We start from the raw sequence: 16,202 nt of genomic DNA on the forward strand, positions 1-16,202 counted from the left end.
CCAGAGTCTCTGTTTTCTAACGTGCTGCAATGTCTGCTCAAATGAAGACATTGTCACTCTTAAGGAAAAATGTTACTTCCTTTCTTTGGAGGGGGATGAGAATGAAGCTGAGAACATCTACCTTCAATCGTTTGGGAAATGCAAGTAAGTGGTCATTTCTAAGGCAAGTAAACAATGGTTCTCCAGAAGTGGTGGACACAACATGGTGGGCTACACCGCCCCTTCATGCCCAAAGACAGGAAGCGCAGCCTGATCTTTGTCCATTAGACACGCACCCCTCAACCTGTTTCCTGTCTCGGTTTGGAACAGGTGTGTTTTTTCTACACAGGAGTACACCCTGGAAGACCAGGGTTTGAATCCCCCACACAGCCATGAAGCTCACTGGGTGATCTTGGACCAGTCACTGCCTCTCAGCCTCAGAGCGAGGCAATGGTAAACCCCCTCTGGATACCACTTACCATGAAAACCCTATTCATAGGGTCACCATAAGTTGGGATCGATTTGAAGGCGGTCCATTTCCTTTTTTTTCCTTTCATTTCCACATCTGTCTAATTTTGTTTAGTGTACTACAACGTTCCTTCACTTGTCACCACCTAAAGTAGCAAGTAGGGGACTGTTGGTGGGGTAAGGGTGAACGGGCAAGGCAAAGAGGGGTTTGTTTGGTCCTATTAAAACACACATAGGGAACACCTGCTGCAGGAACTGGGAAGTGCCCAGCTGAGCAGAGGGGGTAGCAGTACATCTGGTGGCAATGGACACTTCCTTGCTGGAGCCAAGGAGCTGGGGGGGGGGCGGTTGGAAGTGTTTGTACACGAGCGTTGAAAGGGGTTCAAAGGCAGGGAAGGGTATTTGGTTCCCCTTAGCCCTCAAACTTCAAGCAGCATGTTGTATTGCTGGTGTGGGCGCTAGCTTCAGAGGACATGCACGCTGGTGTGGGCGCTAGCTTCAGAGGACATGCACCTGAGAACACGTGCCCTCTATGGCCACTTTCCTCCCCAGCCTGAGATGACATGAACAGAAAGTGCACACAGGCCTGCTTGCTGTTCTTCACTCTGTCAAACTCCCAAGTGTGTGAGCCTGCATACTGCGGGCCATGTTTTGCTGCAAGCGCTTGCTGACAGCAAGGCAGAACCCTGCACGTGCAGTGCTGAGTCCCTGCTAGTCTCATTTAACAGCAAGATTGAGCTCCCCCATCTTGCTCTGTCCCTTTTGCCACCTAACATAACTGCATATAGCATTCACATATATATACATATACTCACTTTGGAATGGGGGGGGTAATGTATGGTGTAAGCACTTGTGTTGCTATAGAGCCTTCTTGCTTTTGAGGGAAAGGAATTGCATAATGGGTTGATCAACTGTGGCCACATTCACACTATACATTTATTCCACTATTATTCTACTTTAAACAGTCATGGCTTCCCCCAAAGAATCCTGGGAAGTGTAGTTTGTGAAGGGTGCTGAGAGTTGCTAGGAGACCCCTATTCTCACACAGCTACAATTCCCCGAGTAGTTTGTCAGTCCTTTTTCCCAGAGAATTCTGGGAATTGCCAGCTTGTAAGGAGACTATGCTTTCCTAACAACTCAGTATCCTTCACAAACTACATTTCCCAGGATTCTTTGGGGGAAATCATGACTGTTTAAAATGGCATAATAGTGGAATAAATGTATGGTGTGAACATGGCCTGTATGCACATTTTGCGGGGAGTGTGCCCTGTTACTTTAGGTCACGGGTGGGGAGCCTGTAACCCTCCGGATATTGCTGGACTGCACAGCTCCCAGCATCCCTTCTCCATGGCTATGAAAAGAAGAATCACAATTTCCCTACACCTGCTTTAGATGCATGGTGGAGGACAGAGATGGCTTCCTTCTACTGTGCAACACCTGTCAGTATTAAGCATCTGCAAAGTATTTTTTTCCCAGCAGAACTTGAATCTCTTAAAGTTACTGCGTTGTGCAGCAATCCCTTCATGCAGCAGCTCTGCTGTCTGCTAGCAATACACTTGTGCACTCAGAAATCCATCTAAACAATAAAGATGGCCTAAGAATCCCAAAAAAATGCACTGCCTGAGGCATCTAGGAGTAGTTACAGGAGCGGAGGCTACATTTTTCCCAGAACTGTATAGGCACAGGAGCTCACATCATTTAGGTAAGTCGATCTCTACCTGCCTTGAAGTCCTAGGCCCCCAGCCAGGTTAAAATCAAGTAGCATTGTAAGAAATGCTGATAATGTGCCCAAGCACCACTCAGTATCTCTGCATTGTCTTTCCTGTCTAGCCTCAAGCAGTGGACACCTGGATTTTACACTTCTTTTAAAAAAAAAAACCTGATGTGTAAAAAGAGCATCCACATTTGGCATCAATTTAATAGCAATGGGACAAATCAAGCTTTGCTGCAAAAGCTCAGATTTTTATAGTTGTACTTCAGTACATTGATTTGCTTACAAAGCATTACTTCAGCTTTCAAAACCCCACAAACTCCCTGCTGCCTATAGATAATTGCTCAACAGATCCTGCTACTTGGAGAAATTTAACAGAAGGCGTCTCTTGTAGTAGGCTTCATGATTTGAAGGATGTTACAAAATCCCATAACCTTAAGCAGAGTTATACCAAAAAGATTAAAGTTGGCGAGAACCCCTCCCTTGGGTCTGCAAACCAACTGCATTATACTGAAGGGGTCAGTGCTGTAACACAAGCCCAAAACCAAGGACCTGCAAATAGCCCATTTCTGTGAGCAGAATATACATTATGCTTTTGTGTGTGTGTGCTCAAAAATGTTGATTAAATCAGTGAATAAAGATGGACTTACTGAGTTTCAGTTCATTATCTGTATTCATTCAGCTGCTTTCCCATAGTTATTTATTACTATTATTTATTAAATGTATATCCTGCCTTTCCAAAAGGAGCACAGTTGAGAAATAGAGCCATAGAGGAACAGCGAAGACCACGTCAAAGGCGTACTATTCCTTCCCCACCCCCAAGCGTGGCTATTTTGGTCACTTGTGATGCAATAAGGAGCAGCCGTGGCCTGGAAGAGAGGCAAAGGGAGATTTCCATGGAGCCATGCGCTCTCACTCCGTCACACAAGATTTGTCTGAGCCACTATGATGCAAGCCACTATAACCCTTTTGTAAGTTTGTTTTTTTAATTGCTTTTAATGCTGTTTTGTAGTAATGTATTTTAAGATCTGTTTTTATGAAGTTTTAAAGTTTTTTGGTGCCTTGTTTGCCGCCCTGGGCTCCAGCTGGGAGGAAGGGCAGGATACTAATTAATTAATTAATTATTATTATTATTATTATTAATAATAATAATAATAATAATAATAATAATAATAAGAGATTCTGTGGCAAAGACAAATGTTCCAAAAAATGCCCTTTTCCTTTCAGTGCTAATGTTTGTACTTGTCTGGGGAAGGTCGTATTGCTGAGGGTCATTGCCAGGAGAAAGGATTAGATTGGAGGCATTAAACCAGAGACAGGGAACCTTTGGCCATCCAGTTATTGCTGGACTGCAACTCCCATCAGCCCAATCTAGCACAGCCAATTATCAGAGAGGATTGGAAGTGGAGTCTGGTAACATCTGGAGGGCTACAGGTTCCCATGAAGGGACTGTGTTTATGTGGATCCCGACTTATGGCGACCCTACGAATAGGGTTTTCATGGTAAGCAGTATTCAGAGGGGGTTTACCATTGCCTTCCTCTGAGGCTGAGAGGCAGTGACTGGCCCAAGGTCACCCAGTGTGCTTCATGGCTGTGTGGGGATTCGAACCCTGGTCTCCCAGGTTGTAGTCCAACACTCTAACCACTACACCACACTGGTTCTCAAATAGGTTCCCATGCCTTGAGTTAAATCCTCCCTCTTGCATTCCCATCGGCTCAGGAACTGAGTGGTAAAAAGGAAAGCTGTTGGCAAAGCACAGAATGCATATTTGTCTACCAAGTCACATCTTCAAGCCTCCACCCCTGGGAAATCACTGTTCTATAAGCTGTAAGGCTGGTGCCGCACCTCAAATACTTGCCTCCCTCCCATGCTTTGTATACTGAAGTTCATGATCACATACTTCCTTGTTAACCTCATGGGAATCCCCACAGGATATGAAGTGTTTGTGCTGAGTTCAGCGAAGACAAATTTGTCTACCTGGGCTGTGGTTATTACCACAGCAGTGATAGCAGCAGGATACTTCCAGGTGCCAGCTCCATTTTCAGACTGGAGGGAATTTAAAAAGTAAGTATACTACAGGACAAGGAAAGGTGGAGGATAACGGGAAAGGAGGAATAACTGATAGGGCCACGCTGGTAATGGGTAACAGCTAGAAGGGGGCAAATATCCTTTACTGCTCACGTTCTTTTTCTGTCAAGGATATTCAGGTTCTGTCATACTGCATTGCCTTAATCTGCTTTATCTACACATAACTTAAACAGCCATTAGGGGAGAAGTCTCGGGACCTTCAGCAGATTACAGTTCCCAGGATTGTTTAGAAGACTCCATCAAGCATACCAATATATATCTGAAGCATAACATAAAAAAAATAACTGGATGAGCCTCCTGCTCTAAAGGGGGGGGGTGATGATGATTAGTATTATTTAGTAGTGGTGGCGGTGGTGCTTTTTATTTTTTTTAAAATGAGGTACTGCTACTTATACCTTGATAAAAATGTTGTGGGTGACAGCACAAAATGGTTGCTATGGGTAGCCCAAAAAGGCAGCGGTACTCCACACTGGTACCATTACCCTAAAAACTGTTAATAATAATACATTTAATTGTTTTCAGGAGCAAAAAGGTTAAATTTTGTTTTGCAAGACCTAGGGTTCCCACTGGTGTGCCCACCAGGGCCTCCTGCCCCCTCCCAATTCTTTTTTTTTTAAATCAGGGGTTTTGGTTTTTTCCCTTCTTTGGTTGTAAGATTGTCCGCTTTGGGATGGGTCTGTTTTATTTTGGGGGGAGTGTTCTTTACCTATTGGGGGGGGAGGTTCTGAACACTGACACTTTTTCTTCCATGAAATGGGTATTTTATGGCACCCACAATAATTCAAATGTGCCACTTGGCCTGAATGTTGGGGATCCCAGTGCTAGACCAACACTTGAAGGTTCTGTGTGAACATTCTAAATACAGTCTTTAATGGCCACAATTCTGTTTCCACAGCCTCCAAGAGTAGACGCTGAACATGGGACTACTTACACTGAAGTGTTGTAGTTAACTGAAACCATCAATCTTATGTCTGTAGGAAGTGTGTCTTTCTCCCTTTTTCCTCATCTTCTTCGTTGTTGTAGATTTCAAATTCTATTTTTTTTAATTTCCTTAATGCAAGGGTGGCTAGCCTGTGATCTGCCTTCTTGGACTCCTAGCCCCCATGGTCAGTGCTTAGAGTTTATGTAAGATGGGAGTTCAACATCATCTCAAGAGCCACCAGTTCCCCATCCCTGCCCTTTGAGTAGATCTCAAAAAAAGTATAGAAAGTGCTGAACCTTAAATGATGGCAGTGGAGATGGACCCTGACCCCATCATCTGCTGCTTCGTGGGTGGCCATTTTGGGGGCCCACTGGTTGCAGGACACCGTGTCATTTGACATATTGTTGAGCCCCAGCTCTCCCAGGGGGATCAGGGAGGGTAGTCGGCCGAGCCCCAGCCTCCTCAGATAGAGCAGGGGGAGGAATCAGAGGTAGATGAGACTTTTGAGGACAATGAGGGAGGGGGAGTAGTTGACAGCCTGCCAGTTCCCACAGACAGTTCTCCCACCAAAACAGACTTCGCTCCACCTACAGATACCCCAACAGAGTCGTTGAGTGATGACCGGGCAGGTGCGCCAGCTCCAGCCCCCCAAGATTCCCTGCCTGGCACTTCAAATGCTTTCCTGCCTCCTGAGGCATCTATCGAGCCTGTACTGTCAGATGAGCCGCGGAGGCTCACCCCCCCTTCTCCCTGCACGAGATGCCGAGAGAAGGTGGGACTTCGAAGGAGTCAGAGATTGCGGGCGAAGACCTTCCTGACTTAAGGCGGCGCTGAGTCAACTTTCTTCACACGCTGCAGAGTACACCTAGGTAGCTTAGTTAGGGACTGTAGTGGGTTAGCACAGCTAAGTCTATGAAACGCATTGCCTTTGATGTTACCCTAATAAAAGAGGAATTAATTCCAGTCTTGCCTCTGTTTCGTGACTTGCACTCTGGGCAGGACACATATGGAGTAACTATCAATGAGTCAAAGGGGGATGTGGAAACGTGCAATCTGGGTATGTATTGGGAGTGTTCAAGAGACTAATTCAATGGGCTAAGCCTCCCCCCCCCCAAAAAAAAAACACTGGAGAAAAAATCTAAGTGTGCTTACTTTTAACATGCCTTTGTCAGTGGCAGCATCCCATGTGGGAAACTTGCTACCTGGTGAGCTTAGATTCTTTACTTTTGTTCTGCTAGCATTTGAAGGCTTTTTTTTCCAGCACACCTGTTTAAGCTATTATGCTAGTTAAGTTATAGAATTCTCTATGGCCACCAATTTACAACAGTTTTAACATGTGGATTAGGCAAATTAATGGAGGATAAATGGCTACTAGCTGCGATGGCTGCAACTAATATGAGGGGTAATCAGAATGAGGGGCAGCATGCATGCATCTGAGGAACAACAGCAGGAGAGTGCTTTTGCCCTCATATCTCGTTTTGGGATACCCAGAGGCATCTGGTTGATCACTGTAGGAAACAATCTGGACTAGAGGGGCCTTCAGCAGGATTCTTCTCATGCTCGAAGTTCTCTAGGCTGTCTTTAGTGTGGTGATGTGTTATTTTTTTAATTTGGAGGGGGGCTAGTTCACAACCCCCTCACTTTTTCTAGCCCCTCAATACCAAATATTTTTCTAGCCCCTCAAGACTCAACAACTTTGGCAGCAGCAGCAAGCAGACATTAAAGCAGGCAATGTGCCGAGGTGGGCAGAGAGGTTTATGACTTCTCCACCCAGCACAGCAGCCTGATGGGGGATGCCAATTAGCTGCTTCCCCAGTCATCAGCTTGATCATTTAATGAGTGGGGAAGGGGCAATTAAACCCCCTCCCTCCTCACCTTATCTGCACAGATCAATTGGGTAGAGAGGGCTGTGTGTGTCCTGTATGTGTGTGCGTGTGGGGTGACCACACCCAGTCTTGGTCACATCCACCACTGGGATGCAGTTGGCCAAGGGTAAAGGTGGCCCTTGAGTAGAAAAAAATCCTAGCCACTCCTGTTTTAGTTGATAAAGATAATTGTTATTTTTGTTGTTGGTTGTATACTGTTAACCACTTTCAGTGTCTCTGGTGGATGAGGTAAATGAGATAGAAATCTGACTATAAAGAATTTTTAGTATACACTTCCATAGCTAAAAATTACTCCAGATATGAAGAATTGTGAAAAGCTGCTTGTTTTAAAGCTGTACTTTGCACAGAGTAAGGCTGCTTGTTTTTTTCTCTTCTCCAGGATGGGAGTCTTCACCAGAATCCTGCATTTCTGTATTTTTGTTGTTCTCTTCCGTGATGGAGGAGGTGTATTCCAACGTCCAGATAAAATCTATGTGTCCAAACTCTCACATAATAACTCTTTAGCTCATCCTTTGTTATCTGAATCACAAACTTCAAGAAGAAGCCTCAATTTCTCACACGGCATTATTAAAACAATGACAGGAAGGAAGACAGAAGGCCCAGGCGCTCAAGCGTCAAATCCGCCACGCAACCAGAGTTTTAAAGATGACCCAGTATCTGTTTTGTTTAACAACCCACCACAGGAAATGTCACTTCCAAAGTTCTCACAAATCGAAGAAATGGCAAAGTCTCCTCAAGCTGACAAAGCACTCCGGGGCACAATGGCATCTCCTGCACCAGCAGAGCACAAAGGAGCCAAAGGCCTTTTAAATGTCCATTCAACATTAAACAGGAATGTTCTTGATTATGAAAGACAAGGTGAAAAGGGAATGGTATTTCTACCTTCAGGATTAAGGATGGATGGGGGTTGTGGAAATCCAGTGAGAGGAGTGCTTGATCTGTCTGACAGAAACCTGTCTGAGAAAGAACTGAGAAGGAAGATGGATCTTGGGCATTGCAACACAACTTTGGAAAAAATTGTAGAGCTTAATGTCAGTCAGAACAACCTGAACATTGATTTAGGAACACTAATGTCACTGCTCCTTAAAATGAAGAATGTGCATTCTGTCAACTTGAGTTATAACAAAATAACTGTCACAGCTACACGTGCAGAAAAGGGCTATAACCTGAAGCACAGCAAACTTTTGTTTTTAAATCTCAGCCACAACCCCCTTACTACTTTGAAAAACATCAGCCTCCCTTCAAGCCTCAAAGGCCTTGATTTATCTTTCACACACATTAACCATATACCAAATGAATTTGCCATAAAAAATTTTCATATAGAACAGATGTATGTTCAAGGAAACTCTTTTATATATGATATTGAAACTCTTAACTCTAACCTCAACAAAAGACAGCGTGAACATTCCCACATGTTAACCGTTTCAAGCTTTTCATATATCCGTGTCCCACAACGCACTCCCATCGAGAGCCTCCCTAAGAAAGCAAGGCATCTAGTAATGTCAGACTGTTCCATCGTAGAACTTCCAAAATGGTTTGCAAATACAATGGGAAAACTTATATTTCTAGACCTCAGCCATAACCCCCTGCGCACATTTCCCCAGCTGCCAAATTCATTGCAGCACCTAGATTTAAGCAACAGTAACCTCCATGAGGTAGCTAATCTTGGCATCTTCTCCAATTTAACAGAGTTTAAAATTCAAAACAATAAAATAAAAGATCTCCCACCTGAGTATCTTCCAGTCTCCTTAAAAGAATTTGATATTAGTAAAAATAAAATACGTATGTTCCCTTTCCCCAGGGCACAGCAAAAATTAGAATCCCTTAATGTATCTGGAAACCTGATAATGCAGCTGAATCTGAATTATTCTCACACCCTTGTCAACTTAGATGCAAGCCATAATTTAATAACAGAGCTGCAGGAATACACAGGAAAATTTCTGCCAGAACTGAAATATCTGAATTTGTCTGGAAACAAAATCTCTTTTTTACAACCAGGGTCTCTCCCCAAATCTTTGCTCGAGTTGGACATAAGCAACAACGCTATTACCATTATCATGAAAGAGAACTTTGGCCATTTGACAAACCTGAATGTTTTAACTGTTCAAGGCAAACATTTCTTCTGTAACTGCGACTTGTATTGGTTTGCAAGCACATACCTTGCTAGCCCACATCTGCAGATAAATGGCCGAGAAGGTCTTGTGTGCAGCTTTCCACCAAAAAAGCGGGGCCTTTTGGTTGAAAACAGCAACCTAACAATACTGCATTGTTCTCTTGGCCTTCAAATAGGAATTACGGCTTGCGTAGCGATCTTGGCAATGTCCATCTTAACAGCCCTCTGCTGGCACTTTCATGGCCCCTGGTATATTAAGATGGGATGGTACTGGTGCATGGCTAAAAGGAAACAGTACAAGAAGAGACCGGAACACAAACTGTACGATGCCTTCATCTCATACAGTGAAAAGGATGCACCCTGGACTAAAGAGACACTGCTGGAAAAACTAGAAACCAACGGGTTTAAAGTATGTTACCATGAGAGAGACTTCCTGCCAGGGCACCCAGTTCTTGGGAACATTTTTTACTGTATTGAGAACAGCCATAAAGTTCTTTTTGTGCTCTCGCCCAGCTTCGTCTGCAGTTGCTGGTGCCAGTATGAACTGTTCTTTGCCGAACATCGGGTCCTTAATGAAAATCAGGACTCTCTCATTATGGTTGTGCTGGAAGACCTCCCGCCCAATAGCATCCCACAGAAATTCAGCAAGCTTAGGAAGCTGTTGAAAAGGAAAACCTACTTGAAATGGAGCCCAGAGGAACACAAACAAAAGCTCTTCTGGAGCCAACTGACTGCTGTGCTGAAAACTACCAACGAGCCAATGGTTTTGACAAAGGAAAATGAGTTGTGTTAGGAAACAGAGGAGACACTGGGAAATTGAGGCTGCATGAATGAGGAACAGGAGTGAACATTTCTTGACTGGTACTTGCCAAGATATTGACTTTGGACTGTTAAGAAAAACGTTATCAAATTCTGTCAAGTAACAGTAAAGTGTTTAGAAGTTTGTCATTTATTAGAACAATAGTAATGGACAGAGAAGCTTTTGTCACTTACAGAAAGGACTCTCCTAGAAGCACCATGCCAAATCATTCAGAGGCATAATTCCAAATCAGTGGTAGTGCTGATCCTGACCACCTGAGACTTGTGTGCCACTGCAGACCAATGTACATGTTTTATTTATTTATTTATTTGATCTACATCTAAGATGTACAATAATGCTTGAACAGGTATGGACAAACTTGGTTGGCAAACATGTATTGGCAGAAGCTTCCCCATCAAGTATACTTTCAGTGACAAAACTGGTTGCTACTGCCTAATGTTAAAATAGCTGTGGGACTTCTGCTGGTTGTGGAAACACAACTTAGTTTAATCAACCTTAAGACAAGTAAAGCCCTGGGCATTGATGCCTTTCCTTCTGAAATGTTAAAAACGCACATTGATTGGTGGGCTCCCCTATTAGCCAACTTATTTTCTCACATTAACCACTCCGGCCAAATTCCCTCCAAGTGGCTTGAGGCTGTAATTATCCCTGTCTATAAGAAAGGTGACAGGAGCGAACCCGCTAATTATAGGCCTATTAGTCTTTTATCTATTGTGGGTAAATTATATGCTAGCTTTCTTAATCTCAGGCTCCTAGCATGGATTGAGGAAGAAAACATATTGGGTAATGAGCAGGCCAGGTTTAGAAAGGGTAAATCTCTGACTGATCACTGTTTAATATTATCACATTTAGCCGAGAAGTATTCTTCCTCTTTTGGCAACGGTTTATCAGTCGCCTTTATGGACCTTAAAGTGGCCTTTGATTCTGTTCCGAGAACAAAACTTTGGTCCAAATTATATCATTCCACCATAGATAAGAGATTGCTCTTTCTTATCAGCTGCCTATATCATCGTACCTCTGTCCGCATTCGTTGTGGCACTGACGGAAGTCTAACTAATCCCATTCTGGCCTCTAGGGGGGGTGCATCAGGGTTGTATCCTGGCTCCAACACTTTTTAACCTCTTTCTTAATGATTTGAGTAATTGTTGTTTGTCTGATAATTTTCACCCTCCCAAATTAGCCGGAATTTTATGTCCTTTGCTACTATATGCTGACGATGCCGTTTTAATGTCTATCGAATATCGGCTTAAAACAGCATGTACGTGCTTTCATGAGCTATTGCTCTGAAAATTCTTTAACTATCAATTTTCTTAAATCTAAGATCATGGTATTTTCTCACCGGACCTCTATACACCCTTGGATTATTAAGGGCCATTCTATCGATCAAGTCAGGCAGTTTAAATATCTGGGAGTTATATTTCAGGCAACACTTTCTTGGACTGCCCATATTTCCTCTGTGGTTCAAATTGCCTTGAACACCTCCAAGGCTATACTCCGGGTTTTTTTTACCATGGGTGGGCAATACATCCCTGCTGCGATTCAAGTTTTTAAATACAAAATCTTTTCTCAACTTTTATACGGAGTTCCGATCTGGGCCCCGGGCTTTAATCCCAAGGTGGAATCAGTTTTATCTCGTTTTCTGAGATCTATTTTTGGTATGCCCCGCTGTGCATCTGTTGCTGCTCTCCGTCTTAAGGCTGGGCTCCACTCCACTGAATGCATAGCATGGCTTACGGCCTTTAGGTATTGGATTAAAGTAATTTATGCTGATCCCTCGAAGGGTTATTTACATCTTCTATGGGAAGACCCTTTTACCAGTTCTTGGTCAAAGAACTTTCAGAATAAATTAAAGATGCTTGGCCTTTCAATAGACTTTCTATCTGTTATGGATCCGTCCTTAGCCAAGCATACCATAGAACAACGTATCAAAGATATTGATCTCCAATACTCTAGATCAAGGGCCAACACCACTTGTTCTCCTTTGTCGTTAGGCTTGAATTTCACTTTTCCCAACCATGCTGCCTATTTGGCAAACTTAACTACCTCCACATATCGTCTGGGATTCTCTAGAGCAAGATTTAATTGTTTCCCTTCTGCTATCCTTGAAGGTCGCTTTCAAGGTATTCCACTGGCGAAGCACCTTGTACTTTTACTGAGATTTAATCCCTTGCCCACACTTTGCTCCGTTGTAACTTGTATGACGCAGAACGATCTAGATTTATCTTTCCTATTATTAACCGCTTCCCCGGTAGGTCCTCCAACTGGTATTTGCATTACCTCATGTCAGACGTTGATAAGATATCAACACAATCTGTTGCCAATTTTTTTAATCTAGTGCAGAGGCTAAGAAAATCTTCCCCGTTTTAAAGTGTATATGTGTACTAATGACTTATAATGTTTTTATAGTTGCTGTATTACTGGTGAACTTTTATATTTCTTGGGTCTTTGACCGCAATAAACCAATACAATACAACTTAGTTTAATAAACCAAGCTAAAATAAAAGAAATCTGAACAGCACTAAGAAGACTGTTCTGTGCGGTTGCTTCCATCTTCTTCCTAGGCCCTGGGCTCCTGTTATATGCCTGCAGAAGAAATTAAGTTACATGGCTTGACTAGGATTGGAAAGAACACAAACTCTCCAGAACGAGTTGATGAGCAGGGATGCCTTCTCTTAACTCTAGGATGGGGAAAACTTTTCAGTTCAAGGGCAGCATTCCCTCATATGAAACTCTCTAGGGACCACATGCCAATGTTGGGTGGCACCTGAGGCAAAAGGAGGCAGAGTAACAAATGCTACTTTTATGTTTGTGCAGTAGTCTCACAAACATCAGGGGGTTCTACACTCATCCACATCTCTTCATCTGGGCAAGAGGTATTATTACAATTCAAGGAGGCAGTCCAACTAGGCCAGCCTTTCCCAACTAGTGGGCCACCAGATGTTGTTGGACCACAACTCCCATCAGCCTCAGCCAGCATTGCCAATGGTCAGGAAATATGGGAATTGTGGTCCAACAACATCTGGTGGCCCACTAGTTGGGAAAGGCTGAACTAGGCAAAAGTATTTGAGGAGATAACAGAGCAGGACCAGTGAGGGGGGGTGTACTGTGGAGAGTCCTGAGGACCAGATAGAAAGGCCTGGAGGTTCACATTTGGCCCACAGGCCTTAGGTGGAGCGTAGATGCATGTGTGATTGCCACCACATATTGGCACCATGATGCAATTAAAAGAACTTATTCAGCTGCCACTATTGTTAAATCCCCCCTCTAGGATGCACACCTTAACGTGGTGATGGGGTTTGAGAGTGTTGAAAAAGTTAAGAGCAATGTCGTCAGGAGTCTAGATCAAGAGGCTAGACTCCTAGCAGAGGCACCCAAGGCGGAATGGTCAAAGCTGAGACACCAGACTAAGATGCATCCAAACTCAGCAGAAGGCAATGGTAAACCACCTCTGAATATCTCTTACCACGAAAACCCTATGAACAGAGTATCCAAAATGCAACACGAGATAGTGTTGGAAGATGAGACCCCCAGGTCAGAAGGCACTCAACGAGCTACTGGGGAAGAACAAAGGACAAGTATGCGTAGCACTGTGACTAATGATGCAGCTGGGTCAAAGCCAAATGGAAGCCCAGAGGCTGATGCGCACAGATGCGAAGGAGAGTCTGGAGCTGTATGACGCACACAATAGGAACATGGAATGTGAGAAGCATGAACCAGGGAAAGTTAGAAATTGTCAAGCAAGAAATAGAACATATCAACATTGCAATACTTGGCGTGAGTGAATTAAAATGGACAGGAATGGGACATTTTCAGTCAGGCAACTACAAAATATTTTATGCAGGAAATGAGAAATTAAGAAGAAATAGGGCTGCTTTAATAGTGGGAAGGGATGTATCAAAAGCAATTAGGAGCTACAACGCAGCGTCTGAGCTAGTGATATCAATGAGATTAAACGGGAAACCTATTAACATAACCATCACCCAAGTCTACGCTCCAACGGCAAACACAGAAGAAGAGGAATTGGAGATATTTTACACAGAAGTACAGGAAGAAATTGATCACACACCAAAAACAGGATGTGCTGATAATCATGGGGGACTGGAATGCAAAAGTAGGGAACAGAGAAGAACTAGGAATTGTGGGGAAATGGGGCTTAGGAGACAGAAATGAAGCAGGAGACTTATTGAATTCTGTGAAGCCAATAATTTGTTTCTTGCGAACACATTTTTTGAACAACCAATAAGATGACTGTACACGTGGACATCACCAAATGGTCAATATAGGAATCACATTGATTATATAATTGGTAGCAGAAGATGGGAGAAGTTCCATACTTTCTGCAAAAACAAGACCAGGAGCAGATTGCGGTACAGATCATGAACTGGTCATATCGTAAATCAGAGTAAAGCTAAAGAACAACAACCAAGCAATCATAATGCCAAAATACAATTTAAATAACATCCCAGAAGAATATAAAGATCAAATAAGGAACAGATTTGAGGCTTTAAACTTAGTTGAGAGAGAACCAGAAGAGCTATGGATTGAAGTCAGAGACATTATCAGAGAAGAATGCAAAAAGACAATGCCTCTAATTAAAAAGAGAGAAAGACCTCAATGGATGACTGAAGAAACTCTTAAAATGGTTAAAGAGAGAAGGAAAGGAAAAGCAAAAAGAGACAGAAACACAGTCAGAACCCTAAATGCAACAATACAGCGACTAGTACGTAGGGACAAAGAGAACTATTACAATAGTTACTATGTAGAAATACAGGGGACAACAAAAAGGGAGGAACAAGAGCCCTATTCCAAAAGATTAGAGAAATGAAAGGGAAATTTAAACCAAGAGTAGGGATGCTGAATAATCAACAGGGGAACACACTGAGTGACCAAGATGAAATAAAAGGAAGATGGAAGCAATACAATGAAGAACTCTATAAAAGAGATGCCACGATGGCAGATCCATTCATGGAGGAACCGTATGATGAAGAACCAGAAAATTTACAATGTAAGGTGAAAGTTGCTCTTAAAATACTTGGAAGAAACAAATCACTAGGAACAGATGCCATACCAATAGAGTTGCTACAAGCTACTGAGACTGAATCTGTCCAAATTTTGACAAAATTTTTTTCAAGAAATATGGAAAACTAAACAATGCCCCACAGACTGGAAGTGTTCAATGTACAACCCAATTCCAAAGAAAGGGGATCCCAGGGAATGCAGTAATTATTGAACTATTGCCTTAATGTCCCATGCAAGTAAAGTAATGCTCAAGATTCTACAACAAAGGCTCTTACCATATATGGAGCGATAAATGCCAGATTCCAAGCTGGATTTAGAAAGGGAAGAGGCACCAGACATCATATTGCAAACATACATTGGATAATGGAATGGACCAAAGAATTTCAGAAGAAAATCACCCTATGCTTTATAGATTACAGCAAAGCCTTTAACTGTGTAGATCATGAAAAACTATGGAATGCTTTAAAAGAATTGGGGGTGCCACAGCATCTGATTGTCCTGATGCGCAACCTATACTCTGCACAAGAGGCTACTGTAAGGACAGAATATGGAGGAACCGACTGGTTCCCCATCGGAAAGGGTGTGAGACAGGGGTGTATTTTATCACCCTATTTGTTTAAACACAGAACACATCATACGGAAAGCGGGATTGAACCAAGATGAAGGAGGTGTGAAAATTGGAGGGAGAAATATCAATAATTTAAGATATGCAGACGATACCACACTACTAGCAGAGACCAGTAATGATTTGAAACAAATGCTGATGAAAGTTAAAGAGGAAAGCACAAAAGAAGGACTACAGCTGAACATCGAAAAGACTAAAGTAATGACAGCAGAGGATTTATGTAGCTTTAACGTTGACAATGAGGACATTGAACTTGTCAAGAATTATCAATGCCTCTGCACAGTCATTAACCAAAATGGAGACAATAGTCAAGAAATCAGAAAAAGGCTAGGACTGGGGAGGGCAGCTGTGAGAGAACTAGAAAAGGTCCTCAAATGCAAAGATTTATCACTGAACACTAAAGTCAGGATCATGGTATTTCCGATCTCTATGTATGGATGTGAAAGTTGGACAGTGAAAAAAGCGGATAAGAGAAAAATCCACTCATTTGAAATGTGGTGCTAGAGGAGAGCTTTGTGGATACCATGGACTGCGAAAAAGAGAAATAGTTGAGTGTCAGAACAAATTAAA

At 42.8% G+C, this 16,202-nt stretch overlaps 1 protein-coding gene across 3 annotated transcripts; it reads left to right on the forward strand.

The window, feature by feature from the left end:
- The first annotated feature begins 39 nt into the window (after positions 1 to 39).
- Positions 40 to 11,701, forward strand: LOC133383961 (toll-like receptor 2). 3 transcript variants are annotated; one of them, XM_061625693.1, is made up of 3 exons: positions 40 to 144; positions 2,903 to 3,129; positions 7,435 to 11,701. In XM_061625693.1, exons 2-3 carry the CDS (start codon positions 3,104 to 3,106, stop codon positions 9,959 to 9,961), a joined length of 2,553 nt encoding a protein of 850 aa, XP_061481677.1. In that variant the 5' UTR covers positions 40 to 144; positions 2,903 to 3,103; the 3' UTR covers positions 9,962 to 11,701. The 3 variants fall into 3 exon arrangements, with proteins under 3 accessions (XP_061481677.1, XP_061481678.1, XP_061481679.1); XM_061625694.1 differs by lacking the exon at positions 40 to 144 and having other exon boundaries at positions 2,804 to 3,129; XM_061625695.1 differs by lacking the exons at positions 40 to 144; positions 2,903 to 3,129 and adding an exon at positions 4,101 to 4,223.
- The last annotated feature ends 4,501 nt before the right edge of the window (positions 11,702 to 16,202 follow it).

This window comes from Rhineura floridana, chromosome 4 (genome assembly GCF_030035675.1).
Source record: "Rhineura floridana isolate rRhiFlo1 chromosome 4, rRhiFlo1.hap2, whole genome shotgun sequence".
NCBI classification, from domain to species: domain Eukaryota; kingdom Metazoa; phylum Chordata; class Lepidosauria; order Squamata; family Rhineuridae; genus Rhineura; species Rhineura floridana.